The 15,798-nt window shown below is 47.5% G+C and overlaps 1 protein-coding gene across 2 annotated transcripts in view; it reads right to left on the bottom strand.

Moving 5' to 3' along the window:
• RILPL1 (Rab interacting lysosomal protein like 1) overlaps positions 1-15,432 on the bottom strand; it is a 58,234-nt gene extending 42,802 nt beyond the window's left edge. Inside the window, exons 1-2 of one of the 2 annotated variants that reach the window (XM_073586106.1) lie at positions 14,948-15,432; positions 13,383-13,533 (exon numbers count right to left, since the gene is read on the bottom strand). In XM_073586106.1, coding sequence (XP_073442207.1) covers positions 13,383-13,533; positions 14,948-15,232 — 436 coding nt within the window. In that variant the 5' untranslated portion in view covers positions 15,233-15,432. Of the gene's footprint in view, positions 1-4,589; positions 4,667-10,314; positions 10,476-13,382; positions 13,534-14,947 lie in introns of those variants that run through there. The other variant, XM_073586108.1, reaches the window with a different exon arrangement.
• Between the last annotated feature and the right edge of the window lie 366 nt (positions 15,433-15,798).

The following is a 15,798-nucleotide window of genomic DNA, read 5'->3' as shown; positions in this document are numbered from 1 at the left end:
CCCCCCCATGGAACTTATCTAGATGTGTGGTGAGCACTTTGAACCCCCAAGTGCTTCACAGAAGTTTATAACGCCCGGGCGTGAAAATAAAAAAAATCATTTTTTTCCACAAAAATGATATTTTTGCCCCCAATTTTTTATTTTCCTAAGGGTAACAGGAGAAGTTGGACCCCAAAAGTTGTTTTGCAATTTGTCCCGAGTATGCTGATACCCTACATGTGGGGGTAAAACACTGTTTGGGCACATGGCAGAGCTTGGAAGGGAAGGAGCACCATTTGACTTTTTCAATGCAGAATTGGCTGGAATTGAGATCAGACGCCATGTTGCATTTGGAGAGCACCTGATGTGCCCAAACAGTGGAATCCCCTAACTCCAACCCTAACCCCAATCTCAGCACTAACCCTAAAAGGAAAATGGAAATAAATACATTTTCTTTTAATTTTATTATTTTTCCCTAACTAAGGGGGTGATAACGGGGGGTTTGATTTATTATTTATGGCGGTTTTTATGTTTGGCAGCTGTCGCACGCTAAAAGACGCTTTTTAATTGTAAAAATAGTTTTTGCATCACCACATATTGAGAGCTATAATTTTTCCATATTTTGACCCACCGAGTCATGTGAGGTCTTATTTTTTGCGGGACTAGTTGGCGTTTTTATTGGTATCATTTTTGGGCACGTGAAATCTTTTGATAGCTTTTTATTCCGATTTTTGGGACGCAGAATGAACAAAAACCAGCGTTTCATGAATTTCTTTTGGAGGGTGCGTTTACACCGTTCCATGTGCGGTAAAACTGATAAAGCGGTTTTATTCTTCGGGTCAGTACGGTTACAGCGATACCTCATTTATGTCTTTTTTTATGTTTTAGCACTTTTATGCAATGAAAACAATTTTATATAAAAAAATTATTATTTTTGCATTGCTTTATTCAGCGAGTTATAACTTTATTTTTTTGCTGATGATGCTGTATGACGGCTCGTTTTTGCGGGACAAGATGACATTTTCAGCGGTACCATGGATATTTAAATGCGTCTTTTTGATCGCGCGTTATTGCACTTTTTGTTCAGCGGTATGATAAATCATTATTTTTTGCTTCGTTTTTTATTTTTTAAGGGGTTCGCTAAAGGGGTCAACTAATGGGACAGTCTTATAGGGCGGGTCGTTACGGATGTGGCGATACCAAATATATGTACTTTTATTGTTTGTTTTATTTCCAAAAAATGAATTTATTAGGGAATATTTTTATTTTTTTTTTTCTTTTAATTTATTTAGCGATTTTTTTAAAATTTTTACACTTTTTTTCACTTTATTACATTGTCCCAGGGGGGACATAACTGTCATGTGATTGCTGATCTGTCACATCACAGATCACTGTGACAGATCAGCAATCTGTCACAGGCAGTGTACTTGGCTTCCTGGTGCCTGCGCTTTGCAGGCACTGAGGAAGCCAGCTCCCTGCAGGCCCCCAAAGGTCCCCGTTTCCATCTTGGATCCGGGGACCTGCAGGGTTAGAGACCCCCGGAGCAGCGCTGCACATTGCGCTGCTGTGGGGGGCTCAGGGAAGCACGGAGGGAGCCCCCTCCCTGCCGATGCTCCCTTTAACCCCCGGTACACCGTGATCGTGTTTGATCGCTGTGTGCAAGGGGTTAACTTGTCGGGGGCGGTCCATGACCGCCCCTGACACATTATCACAGCTGACACCCGGCCCCGATCAGCGGCGCTCACCATGTGGGCGCCGCTGATCGCTATGACGTAATATGCCGTCCATGGGAATTAGGTCCAGGGTCACATGGACGGAATATTACGTCCATTGTAGGTAAGGGGTCAATTAAAAAATAAAAATTTACAGAAAGTTCAAAAATAAAATAAAAACGGTGGGATCTGAAACCAGACTCAAGTGCCTCCTATAGACACTAAGTAAGAACTGGAGAATCTCAGCCAGCGAGAGGGTGTATACTGCAGGGGAGGAGCTAACTTTTTTTCTGGTTTACTTAGTGTTCTCCTAGTGGCCAGCAGCATAATACCCACAGTCTCTGTGTCCCCCAATGAGGCGTAGGAGAAAATATATATGTGAACCTCTAGGGTTAGCAGAAAAAATAAAAATAAAAAAACACTCCAAGAATAGGGCATATAATAGTCTGTGAGGTCACAAAGTAACCCAAGATAATCTCTAAGCAACTAAAGGCCTCTGACACATCAGCTAATTGTTATAATTATTATGAGTCCATAATAGGGAGGACAGGGACCAACAATGGTGAGCATGGAAGGTTTGCAAGGAGAAAGCCACAGTTCCAATGTCCTTTTGTATGTAATTATATATGATGTGGGCATGGTTTTCAGTGATTGGACTAGCATTGTAAACCACACTCTTTTAACCTGCTCATCCTGTTTGGATAAAGGCTTCCCTACTGGATAAATACCCATTTCAGGTCAAAATGTCACTGAGGTTCTTAGCAGAATAAACCACATTTGATAGCTTCACCTGGGATTTGGACGCCGTCTATGTTGCATGCATTGGATTTCTTCGAGTGGCATCCTTGGATATTTGGACTTTACGTCACTATGGAGACTGCTGCCAACCGATTGCCTTTATTTGCTTCATAGTTTCACCACTGCCAGCCAATAGACGCAGACAAGTTTGTCTGGAGCCACATGGAACAGCATCAAGGGCCGCAGGTTATACACCCCCGCTCTAAGAAGATCTCCCAAACTACGCTCATTCATAGTTCAGGAAAAATCGTTTTGAGACCTATGAGATAAATGGTGCAGCTCTCGTACATTTCTACATGGATCTGGCCCAATAAAAGCCAAGTCTCAGAAAAAAAAAAATCCATTTGGAAGGTGATGGACATTTATACCATTTTGTTTTGTTTAGATTATTGGTGGACAGCCTGACAAAAAAATGGATTGGAAGATATGCCAGTTAGATGGGGCAATCAATCCAACACGCCGATGACCGATATCAGCAGGGTCATCAGCGCTGCGGAAACACATTTTGTTGATGCTTTAGGGCTCAGCAGGTTGTCACAATGATACAATAAAGAATAAACAATCAAGTTCCAAAAAAGTTGCTCTACATCCGAGATGTGTGGTGTCGGTCATTTACATTTTCAGAAATAGATTTCATGGACACATTTCTTGGCACTGTGGTGTGGCTGGGAATGCAGCATTGAGAATAACTACACTGTACACTTTCACGTCAAGAACAACTTTCAAATGAATAATCCACATCTTACCTAAAAGAAATAATTAAGGAAAAGATTGGTGCCCCCACCCCATACAAGCTCAGCATGCATGTATAGTACTCCAAATGGGGAGAGGAGAGCAAGGCCTCATTCACACGTCAGTATTTGTCCAGCATGCCATCAGTTTTATGTACTAAAGCCAGGAGTGGAACCTGTTTTGGAGACACTTCTGGTTTTGGCATACAAATACTAATGAAATTGTGACGTGTGAATGAGGCCCAAGTGCTGCCAGACCCTTAAGGTCACGTTCAGTATTTTACATCAGTATCTGTAAAATCGCTAAAAAAAAAAAAAAAAAAAAGACACTTGACCAAACTGATGGAAGTCACTGATGAGACTTGGTCAGATTTCTAGCACAAACAGAAAAAAAACCCTGATATCTGAACTAGTTGGTGACAATAAAAGGATCAGATGGACATGAGCAGACCTGGACGCTGGACCAAGTCCAACAAATCGATCAACTCATCTTTAGGATCAGACATGTTAAAATCTAACATGCCGATACTAGATGGTTGGTGGGTTCAGCCACAAATCACCTAATGTATATGGCCACCTAAAGCCTTGTTCACACCTTGCGTTACTACATTTTTTTTTTTTTTATTTAACCACAGGAAAAAAAAAATAAAACACAGCTTTTTACAGACTCTGCAGTGTGAGATTTCTAAAATCTCATGCACACGCCGCTTTTTTTTTTTTTTCCTTCTCCTTTTGAATATGTGAACCTTCAGGCCATGTGCACACGATGCAGATATCCAGCGGATTTTACTGCGCAGAAACGCTGCATATCCGCATTGTGATGTACAGTAGCATGTTAATCAATTGAAAAAAAAACAAAAAAAAAAAAAAAAAAAAAACGCTGTGCAGACACTGCGGATTTTTCTGCGCGGTTTTCTTTTGGTTCAAAATATGCAGCATGTCACTTCTTTTGTGCGGTTTTCCACCTGCTCCATTCTCCAAATCCGCAGGGGAAAACCGCACAAGGAAAAAATCCGCAGGAAAAATGCAGGTCATTTGATCTGCGGATTTCTTAAATTCTGTGTGGAAAAATCCGCAGGGCTAAAAAGTACGTGTGCACTTAGCCTCAAAGCGTTTTTCCAAATCTGCAGCAGGTCAGTCCTTCCAGAGTTTTTTTTTTTGGTGTTTTTCACCTATACAAAATGAATGAATAAATAAAATTAATAATTGTGTCAAAAATGTGCGTATTTTAAGCAACTTTTTTCCTTCCAACACTCGGGGTTTTACAGCAGAAAAATCTGCTGCAAGTACCAAAATGAGCAGGAAGTGTTATAGGGAGGGAAAAAAAAAAAAAAAAAAAAAAAAAAAAGGAGGGATTTTTGGTACTTACCGTAAAATCTTTCTTGGAGCCTTCATTGGGGGACACAGGTTACCATGGTGTATGCTGCTGTCGCTAGGAGGCTGACACTATGCAAATAAGAAAAAAGTTAGCTCCTCCCCAGCAGTATACACCTACCGACAGGCCCAATTTACCTCAGTTGGTGCAAAAACAGTATAAGGAGCTACTATAAGAACTCTTATGAATGGGTCACCGAGGAGGAAAAAAAAAGCAACACAAGTCTCAGAGAACCAGAGAGGTTAGTAACTATGCAGACTGCAGAGCCCTGATCTTAACACACAACTAGAAGCAGTCGTGGAGCGTGCCTACGGTGGTCCTGGACGCCTCGTCACAACCGGAGAGCTAAATAAGCCTAAAAGTAAGAAAAGAGAAAAACTAACTCCCCAGAGCAGACCACAAAGGAAAGACAGCCCCCCACATGTATTGACAGTGAAGCAAGATGAAACTTGAAAACACAAACAAAGGCAGAAAAATAGGCTGAGCAAACGATGGGGCCAAACTAACTTGAAAAGGACAGGAAAGGAAAGATACTGTCTGCAATCTGCCAAAAAACCCTACCAAAAATAATGTCCAACGCTTCTGATAACAAAATTAACCCTGAAGTCACTAGACTTCCCCCACTATATCAGCACTCTGGAATATTATAAGACAGAGCAAAAAGAGGCTAATCTAATAAAGGACAAAAAGGCAAATTGGCAAATACAGATAAATAAGAGTGGAAATTCAGCACAGCCCAGCCAGGCTGACTGACCACACAAAAACTGAGTTGACCAACAAGAGCAAGTGTGAACATTAGCAAAAAACAAAAAACTTAACTTGAGATGACTGGAGCAGAGCTGAAGTCCAAGACCTGAGAAACAGACTGAATCACCAGCAACAGGATAGGGCGTTGGCTGTCTTATATCCAGTCTGATACTCCAGAGATCCAATCACTATCCTCCTCGTCAGGTGGCAGACCATTACCAATTAAACTAACCTCACTACCTCCTGTGACTACCAGAGGGAGAACGGAAGGAGAACTCCCAGATGGTGGAGCAGAAAATGAGCTCATAACAGAAATCATCCATAAGAATTCAACCTATGGTCCAACCAAAACAACGGCACATTGGCCAACACGGTACAACATTAAGGGAGGGTGCTGTGTCCCCCAATGAAGGCTCCAAGAAAGATTTTACGGTAAGTACCAAAAATCCCTCTTTAATCGCTTCATTGGGGGTAACCTGTGTCCATGGGACGTCCAAAAGCAGTCCCAAGCGTGGGAAATAAATGCTCAGAGAAGGGTACTTAGGTCGGCCGGTGAGAGAGACCGCAGTATCTTCCTACCCAAGCCTGCATCAGCAGAGGCGTGAGTATCTACCTTGTAAAATCTCAAGAAGGTATGGAGGGACGACCAGGTAGCAGCCTTGCAAGGCCGAAGCCTGGTGACAAACGGCCCACGAAGCTCCCACAGCCCGGGTAGAGTGAGCCCTCACCCCCGGAGGAGGCAGTTTGTCCTGGACGCGGTATGCCTCCAGAACCGCTGAACGAAGCCAACAAGCAATGGTGGATTTGGAGGCTGGAAATCCTTTCCGACGACAAACAGGGAATCGGACTGACTGAAGGGAGCAGTCCTAGCAAGGTAGATTCGAATAGCCCTGACCAAGTCCGACTTGTGAAGGGATCTCTCCAAGGGATGAGCTGGAGAGGGACACAGAGGGGAGGACGATGTCCTCATTGATGCGAAAGGCGGAGACTACCTTTGGCAGAAAAGCAGGAACCGGTCTGAGGACAACCTTGTCCTGGGTGTAAAACTAGGAAAGGGGAACGGCAGGACAGATGCCAACTCTGAGACCCTCCTAATTGAGGTAATGGCGACAAGGAAGGCGATCTTCCACGAGAGGAGAGAAAAAGAAATTTCCTGAATCGGCTCAAAAGACGCACGCTGGAGGGCGCCCAAAACAAGAATCAGATCCCATGGGTCAACCAGAGACTGGTAAGGAGGCACTATGAGCGACACCCTGAAGAAGAGTCTTCACCTGGGGTAGAGAAGCCAGAGCGGACACCTGACCCTTAAAAAAAAGGTATTGAGGGAAAGGCCGGAGTCGAGACCCGTCTGCAGAAAACCCTGAACGGAGTGGAGCGAAAAGGTCATAGGAAACAAACTGTTGACCTCTCACCACCGAAAGAAGGCTTTCCAACATCTGTGATAGATGCGTGATGATGCTGGCTTCCTTGCCTTAATCATGGTCTGGATGACCTTGTGGGAAAAACCTGCGTCCCTCAGTACCGCAGCCTCAACGGCCATGCCATTAAATTCAGAGACAGAATTCGGGTGAAAGAGGGGCCCTTGCGATAGGAGGTCTGGACGGTCTTTTAGCCTCCAGGGAACGTCAGAGAGCATGTTCACTAGCTCCGCATACCAGGCCCTCCATGGCCAGTCCGGAGCTACTAACAGAACGGGGACCCCTTCTGCCTTTATCTTCTTTAAGATTCTTGGGATCAGGGGAAGGGGTGGGAACAAATAAAGGCAAGCAAAACTGGGACCACACGAGAATTGCAACTGACAGCCATCGGATCCCGAGACCTGGCTACCTACCGGGGAACCTTGGTTTGTTTGAGACACCATGAGGTCGACATCCGGAATGCCCCACCTCAGACAGATTTGGTGAAAGATGGCGGGGTTGAGAGCCCACTCGCCTGACACGAGCCCTTGACTGCTCAGGAAATCGGCTTCCCAGTTGTCCACTCCTGGAATGTGGACGGCTGATATGGCGGGGACATGGCTTTCCGTCCAACACAAAATCCTCGCCACTTCCAGCATGATCTGCTTTCTGCGAGTTCCGCCTTGGTGATTTATGTACGCCACGGCTGAGGCGTTGTCCGACTGGCTGCGGAACGGCTTCCCCGCGAGGATGGACTGCCAGTGGATGAGGGCAAGAAAGATTGCCCTGATTTCCAAAAGGTTGATTGGGAGGAGAGCTTCCTGAGCATCCCAGTGGCCCTGTGCTTTCAGATGGAGAAAACCGCTCCCCAACCTAGGAGACTGGCATTGGTGGTGATGACCTGCCATCGAATGTGAAGGAAGGATCTCCCGAGTAGGACCGAGTTGGGAAGCGTCCACCAAGTTAGGGATTGCCTCACGTTGAGAGGCAGAAGCACTGGACCGTCCAGGGAAATCATTGGCTTGTCTCAAGCAGACAGGACAGCCAGCTGGAGGGCGGGAGTAGAACTGGGCATACGGCACTGCTTCCATGGAGGCAATCATCTTCCCCAGGACTCTCATGCAGGGCCGAAGGGGAAGAGGGACTGGGCGCTTTAGAGCTTTGATCCCCTGTCGAAGGGACAAAAATTTCTTCTTTGTAAGGAAGACTTGAGCTTGGCTGGTATCGAATTCCATGCCCCGGAATACGAGACGCTGAGTTGGGATCAGGGTCGATTTCTCTTTGTTGGATTATCCAGCCGAGACGACGCAGCGTGTCCAGAGTGATCTGGAGGCTGTGATCGCAGTCCCAGCGAGATGGACCCTTGACCAGGAGATCGGCGAAATAAGGGATTATAAGAATCCCCTTTGAACGAAGAATGGCCATGACCGCCGCCATGATCTTCGTGAAGACCCTGGGGGCAGACGCCAGACCGAATGGGAGAGCTGTGAACTGATAATGGCACTCCTGTATGGCAAACCTGAGGAACCTGTGATGCTGCACACAAACAGGAACATGCAAATAAGCGTCCTGAATGTCCAGAGCAAAGGTATTCCCCTGGCTCCATGGATGTGATCACCAAGCGCAAGGACTCCATTCGAAAGTGGCGGACCCGAAGGTGACGATTCAACTGTTTGAGGACCAAGATCGGGCGAAGCGAACCGTTCTTTTTTGGGACTACGAACAGGTTTGAGTAAAGCCCGGAAAACAGTTTGTGCCAAGGAACGGGTACGATAACTCCTGAGTTTAGGAGGGAAGAGACAGCCTGGGAAAGCCCTGGGGCATGAGAGGGCTGTTTGGGTGGACCAGAGAGGAAGAAACGTCCTTTTGGGGGCAAAGAAAATTCTATTTTGCAGCCTGATGTGACAATCTCCCTGACCCAGGAGTCGACCACCGCCAACCAAGGTTCCTTGAAAAGAAGCCTGCCTCCCACCCTGGAAAGATTCCAAGGTGGGGGGGTGACCCGTCATTTAGAGGAAAATCTGTGGCCGCGAGAACTGGAGGACTTAGAGGGGCGGCTTCTAAACCTTCAACGAGGGGCAGGTTTGAAGGAAGGTTTCCTTCTTTCTCCCTGTGCGGAAGAACGGTCCTGCTGAGAGGATCCGCCTGAGGAAGAGAAAGGCCGAAAAGGCTGGGGGCCCCCCTTCTATTGAAAGGGCGTCTTGGCCTGGATTGGGGCAGAGAAGTACTCTTGCCTCCGGTAGCATCCGAGATGATCTGGTGTAGCTTAGTCCCAAAGAGCCTGGCGCCCTGTAAAGGTAGGCCAGTAAGATTTTTTGGAGGCCGGATCTGCATTCCACGCCTTCAACCAAAGGATGCGGCGAATAGCAACAATATTGCTGTTTGCTCTTGCTGAGCAAGCAGCAGCATCCAGAGAGGCATTCAACAAGCATTTACCCGCAAGGGCAATTTGGTATGCCAAATCTGCTAGCTCGTGTGGGAGCTGCCGCCACAAAGTATCTTGGCCCAGGCGGATATTGCTTTCGCCACCCATGAGGAGGCAAAGTTTGGGCGAAAAGCAGCGCCTGACGTCTCAAAGGCTGATTTGGCTAGAGACTCGATCTGTCTGTCCGTAGCGTCCTTAAGGGACGCCGCATCGGGAATGGACAGATCTGTGCGAGATGCTAAGCGTGAAACCGGCGGGTCCACCTTAGGAGACTCATTTGCTGACAAGGTCAGGACTAAAGGATGTCCAAACGTTTCCTTCCCGGGAAGCACTTCCCGTGATGTTCCCAGTGTCTAGAGGTAGTGACCTCAAACTCGTCGTGATTGGGAAAAAGATTTGAAGGACGTTTTACCCGTTTGAATGAAACGGATTGATCTTGAGCAGTAGCATTTTCCGCCTTTGAGTGTTTGAACAATAGCCGAAATAAGGCTACCTACCATGTCCTGCGTTCTAGAGGGGTGATCTGCATCAGAATCAGACTCTGACAGAGAGGCTATGTCTGACCCGATGTCCGCCTCCGAGGAGGAGGAAAGGGGCACCCGTGGTGCTGGTGAATCTGAGGAGGAGCTAGACAGAGTCCGCTTCCTAGACCTTTCTCCTGATCTGTCCCTGTGGAGGTCGTGGTCAGGTGCGTGCGAATGCCCATGAGAGGTGTTCGGAGCACTAGTGGCGGTAGAGAGATGCGGCATACGTTCCAGGGTCTGTACCAGGGATTGTGATATTTTGGTGAGGTCTGATATGGACTGAGACATGGAAACGGACAGACCTGATACCGACTGGGACATGGCAACAGCCCACTCCGGAGGTGGGGGGGGGGGGGGAAGCGCTTTCATCCAGGACTTTAGAGGTGTCCTGAGGGGCAGACATGGTGCAAGGACTGCAGGACAGGCAGAAAGGAGACGGGTGGCCTGAAGCCCACTTTCTCTTACAGCAGGCACAAGCATAGTGAACTACGGTATGGATATAGCCAGAGGCCCCTGCAGGGTTGGGCATAGATAGAGCGTATGTGAAGACTGCAGCAGGACGTTATGGAGGCGATACTGCTGAGGGGGGCTAACCGATGGCCAGGGGAAAGGAAAGCAGAGCCTACCAGACACCCAGTGATGCAGCAGCAGTAGCGCAGGTAGCTGTGTCCACCACCGGAACTCTGAACAGGAGGCTGGTATTAAGTCACCCCGGGAGAGAGAAGACGCTGCAGGAGCACAAGATGGAGGCTGTGCACTCTGAGCCACGAGACACGCTGAACGGTGGGCGGCGTTAACAACTTAGGGACCCCCTGTAATTGGCCAGCCAGGCCGAGCGTGCCAAAAAAGAAGGAAGGGAGCGTGCCTGGCAGAAGAAACTGAAAGCGGCGTCCTGATAGGCTGTCACGCCTGTGGGGGCGTGACCAGCCTGCCATGAGCATAATGTCAGTGTTGGGACCTACAAACAGGCAGGGGGCGTGTACGGCTCTGTAAACTAAAAGAAGGGTACTGATTGGCCGACGCCGGTGAGGGGGGCATGGCCTAAACAGAGAACAGCCCGGGGAAGAAGGCTGTAAAAATGCCGGACAGGGCGCAATAAGAAAAAAAGGGTGCAGAATTTGAAAGTGAGGGAGAAGCAAGAGCATACCGGTGGCTGCAGGGGATTAGCTTCGGGGGGGGGGGGGTTACCTACTACCTGCTTCTTGATCCGGCTACTCTTCATGGCTGAGGATGAAATCAGGAGCCCTTGGGATGGAGGGGGTCCTGGGAGTAAGATCCTCCTTCCCGCACCGTATCCTGACGGTGCAGAAGACGGTATCACCCCTTAGGAATAAGGGGGAAGGCCACCACCGGTGACCACCGTCTTCCTCTCAGGAAGGGGATAAGGCAAGGACTGGCCACCGAGAGTCACCATGAAAACACCCCAAAAGGGGGACAGGGGACAAAGCCCTGCCAGCGGGTTCGAGAGTGGGCGATGTGGGTGACACCACACTGCTCTCTCGGTTGCTTAATGTGGGAAGACAGGGTGAGAAATCTGCACCCTGTAACCCGAAGAGCTGTAGGTGAAAAATAAAGGTGAAATGATTAATAAACAAAACCTGTAAGGAAAAACAACTGCGGATCTGGTGTTAGATCCAGGTCCGCCTCCTTCAGACGAAGCAAAAACTGAGGTAATTTGGGCCTGTCGGTGGGTGTATACTGCTGGGGAGGAGCCAACATTTTCTTATTTGCATAGTGTCAGCCTCCTAGCGACAGCAGCATACACCATGGTAACTCGTGTCACCCAATGAAGCGAGAAAGAAAAAAAGTTTTGCAATTTGTGATAGCTGTGAAAATAGAGCTTAAAAAAAAAAAAAAAATAGAAAAAAAAAAAATTCGGATAACCGATTTTCTGCTTTACTACAGTACTTGAGCTCCACTCTCTGGACAGTCAGTATTTGTAAGAACACATGAATTATGTAATAAAATATGTTCCATTGTCCCTGTACACACTGTCGGACCTGCACAGCCGTGACAGGTCTACAGCCGATAGCACGGACTCATCGCTTCACTATTTCCAGCACAGGCCGTTCTATTCTAAGTGGACACGAGAGATATTTCTGTCTGCAACACGAGCGTATGAAGCCGCTAGAAGGGACTCGGCGGTAGAAACAAAATCTGAAAGTTTAACTATTGTTTTAAATTCAGGAAATAGTTGATTTTTTTTTTAGTTAATTTTGCAGCAGTGGGAAGTTTACAAGAGTGACGTTGAGGCACATTGGTTGTCAACTGTCAAAGGGGTTGTCCAGTCTTAAGCTACAAGTCCGCACTCACCGACTGCAGACTTGTCAATCCTCACATCGCAAGCTCTGTGCGTTGTGAGAATGCTCTACGATTTGTATACACACGGTCACGTGCAGACTAGACGTGGCAGCCTCGTTCAATGCAAGTGTATTGAATGAGGCCGAACACAGTCTAGTTGGAATGTGGCCGGGAGTATGCTAATCACACCCTCACAGTGCGCGCAACTTGAGGATTAACAAGTCTGCAGTCTTGTACCTCAAGGCCGGATAAACCCTTTTAATTATCTTTATGTAGCCGGTGTATGCCAACAGCAAACTAAAACATGACAAATTATGGGGAAAGCTAGCAAATCATATGGCTTAAGATTCCTTTTATACATCAGAAAAATAGCACAAAACGCCACTTTTTTGAGCAACACAAATATAATTAGTAAACTTGGATTTACCCATATGCAGCCATTTTTTATTTTTGAAATTCATTTTTAAGCACCACTTCAGAGTGTTTTTTTTATTTCAGCGCTGGAGTGGTGTTACTATTCCAAGTTCCCGGACACCAATATTATACTCAGCAACTGTCATCCTCAGCTCTTCCCGGCGGCGCTCCGGTCCTGCACCGCCATCTTGTGATCGCAACCGCTGCCTGACCAGAAGTCAGGAGGTGACGGTCACAAGTTCGCAATGAGAGTCTCGTTCTGGCTCTCAGACTTATATTGAGAAGGGAAAACCAGATCTGCCAGCAAACACTGGAGCGAACAACCATAAACTGTTGGAGACTGACTGGAGCAGCGCCGATAGCAGAATACTAGGAGCAGGGAACTTAAATTAGTGGCGCCTTAATAAAAAAGAATAAAAAAAATAAAAATCAAGACACCCTGCTGGAATGGTGCATTAATAGTGGACTTACCGGCTCTAATGGTTTTCCTTATAAAATAACCACTCTATAAAATGGTTTCCTACAACTCTGCATTGTGCTGTTCCTCCATTCCTCCAAGAAACATACGTGCACTGACATCTGGGTGTCACCATCTCCATAGTCAATGGGGCGTGTACCTAAGCAGTCTGTTATTGCTATTTCGGATCATGCTCTTAGCTAAGGAATACTAAATTCTCAGTATAAAAATATGTTCAAATCCCACCAAGGCCAACATGTGCAAGGAGCTGGTATGTTCTCCCCGTGGTTGCGTGCGTTTCCTCCCAACCTCCAAAGACATAATCAGACAGTCTACGGGAGTTTGTAAGCCCCTTTGGGCACAGTTATGATGGCGTCTGTAAAGTGATGTGTAATTAATGGCACTAAGAGAGTAAAAATAAGGAGTCTAATAGATAATCATTAGAAGTCTTTACTGAAACCGACATGTCAGGAGAGCAAACTGATCTCCTGGAACAGTTGGAGCCAGTGTCATCTAGCTTACCTTCATGCTTCTGGAAGTCCTCCTCCGTCAAATTGACATCCTTTAGGGACAGATTGGAAAGCAGCTGTTTGTTCTCCTCCTGTAATTGAGCGATTTGGCCGAGAAGGTCCTGTGCTTCCCCCCTCCAGACATCCTCCACCAGTTCAAGTTCCTGAAAGATCAAAGCCTTATTAGCGATGCATTCGTTGACTTTATGGTGATGATGTCTGTAAAGCGTCTGGAATTAATGGCGCTATACAAGTGAGTAAAATAAGGAGGTGTAATTCCCGGATGATCTAAAAAAATAAAAGTTATGCTAAAAACACACCTCTTGTCTGAGACCAAGGTGACCCCTTTTGGTCTTTGTCTGGTGAATCAAGCTCTTCAGATATTTTAGCCCATAAAGTACAAAGAGCACCACATTTATAATCTGGTTACAGAGGCATCAGTCATGGAGTGGGAGATAAAAGGAGAAACTGGGGAGCAGATCTTGACGCTGATGTCTTGGAAGGGAAAAAACCCAAACACAACAAGACGTATAAGGTTCTCAAGGACTTTAACAGCTTTTCCAAGGGATCAGGTCTTGTAAGGTGTTCCTGGTACGCTGTGGTTAGTGCCCACTAAAAGCGGTCCACAGAAGGACAACTGCTCAACCTACCAGTGTCACGGGAGCCCAAGGCTCAGAGCAAAATATTATTCGGTTCTAGCCATCAGGAGAGGGCGCGGACAGAATGTGAGGCGATGGCCATTTTGCACTTTTTCGGGCATGAACAACAGAGATGCCACCTCAGATGCTGTCTTTGCCATCCTGCTAGACAGCAGGACATACACAGCTCTTGCAAGCACTGGTCTGAGGCTGGCTGGGACCGCGGAGGCTACTTCCCAATACCGGCCAGCTTCAGCGCAGTTCTTACATCCATTGGTGGTCGGTCTCCTAGGCAACGAGCTTTAAACAAGAGAGGGAAAAAAAAGCGGTAATATCTTAAGAACTGCTGTAAATTTAATAAGTGGTAAATTGCTTGTTTTTACAATTACTAGGTGGCAATATCCATCTATGAAGTTGGGGATTAACCCTTTAAATTATAAGCGACATTTGGCATCAACACCTGACTCCCCTAATCAAATGGAGTGTGTCTGATCTAATTCCCCTCCTCATCTGTAGTGGACGGGGTGCCACGACATGGTACGGGGTGGGGGTTGTGCTATGACAGGGGACCACTCTGCACCCTTCTCTGTAGGCTCCCGCAGGCACAGACCGTGTTGGTAAATGCCGCACATAGTAGGGTCTTCATGGACGTTGGGACCATATCTGGTGGTCTGGGTCAGGAGGCCCACGCTTCCATCTGGGGGACCCGTGGCTGGTCAGCATGTTTTATTTCCACATCTAGGGGACAATGAAGGGACTCATAATTGGGTGCAGGGACGGCGTGGCACCGATCTGAGCCACAGAGGGAACGCGGAGCACCACAATAAAGACGCCTCTGTGGTGACAGCAGAAACTTCCTGTGACTGCGGGGTGGTGGCCCCTAGAATAGGTGTAGGACATCACCCCCTGGATACACACGTCTGTGGGTCATGTCCCTCACCTTCTGGTGCTTCTTCTCCTTCTCTATCCGGTCCATCCGCTCCAGCCTCAGCCTGTCCAGCTCCAGCCTCAGCTCCTCCATCTCTGGGTTCATGCTGTTCCTGCTCACCAGCACCTCCAGGATCTCCAGCACCCGCACAACTTTGGGCATGAGCCGGCTGATCGCCTCGCAGCCATAGTGGTCAATGACTCGCTCAAACTCCTGCCCCACGGCTGATGCGATGTCATAGACATCCATGACCGTCAGCTCGGCCACATTCTTCTCCAGGGCTGAGATCCCCTCCATGACTTCTCGCCTCCTCCCAGCCCGCACACAGCCGCCTCCCGATGAGCAGCCGGGGGCTGGCGACCTCCTCCCGCAGACGGCGCTCAGATCCTGTGCGGCTGCCGGGAGGGCGACATCGTCTGCAGCCTCGGTCCCGGCCTTGTGATCGGCGGAGGGAAGCGGCCAGCGCCAAACAACTCAGCGGAGCCGCCGACACGCCGCGATCTGGATATATGACACCAGAGGGCGCTACTACGCATGTCCGAGCTGCCTGCTCCATTAACCCATTCACTGACCAGTGAGCGCTCCATTTCCAGGGCTGGAAAATCCACGTTGTACAAAGCAGATGACTGACAGCTCTAATGCATTTGTAACAAATCAGCAACAGATAAGCGTTTCCATAAGTGACTGCAATGTGTTTGCTACTTTCATCTCAATGCATTCAGTTTGTTAGTCCGATCACTTATAGTAGAATAGAAATGTGCCCCCTACTGGGGAATGTCCGAATAATAGTGAATCGGGCTCAACAAAATAAATAAATATGTAGTTAACTATCTTTCTACATGTAAATAGTGGCCGGTAATATT

Source organism: Dendrobates tinctorius, unplaced genomic scaffold (genome assembly GCF_039654945.1).
Source record: "Dendrobates tinctorius isolate UK_male_01 unplaced genomic scaffold, ASM3965494v1 ptg000090l, whole genome shotgun sequence".
NCBI classification, from domain to species: domain Eukaryota; kingdom Metazoa; phylum Chordata; class Amphibia; order Anura; family Dendrobatidae; genus Dendrobates; species Dendrobates tinctorius.
This window is presented reverse-complemented; position numbering and strand designations above follow the sequence as displayed.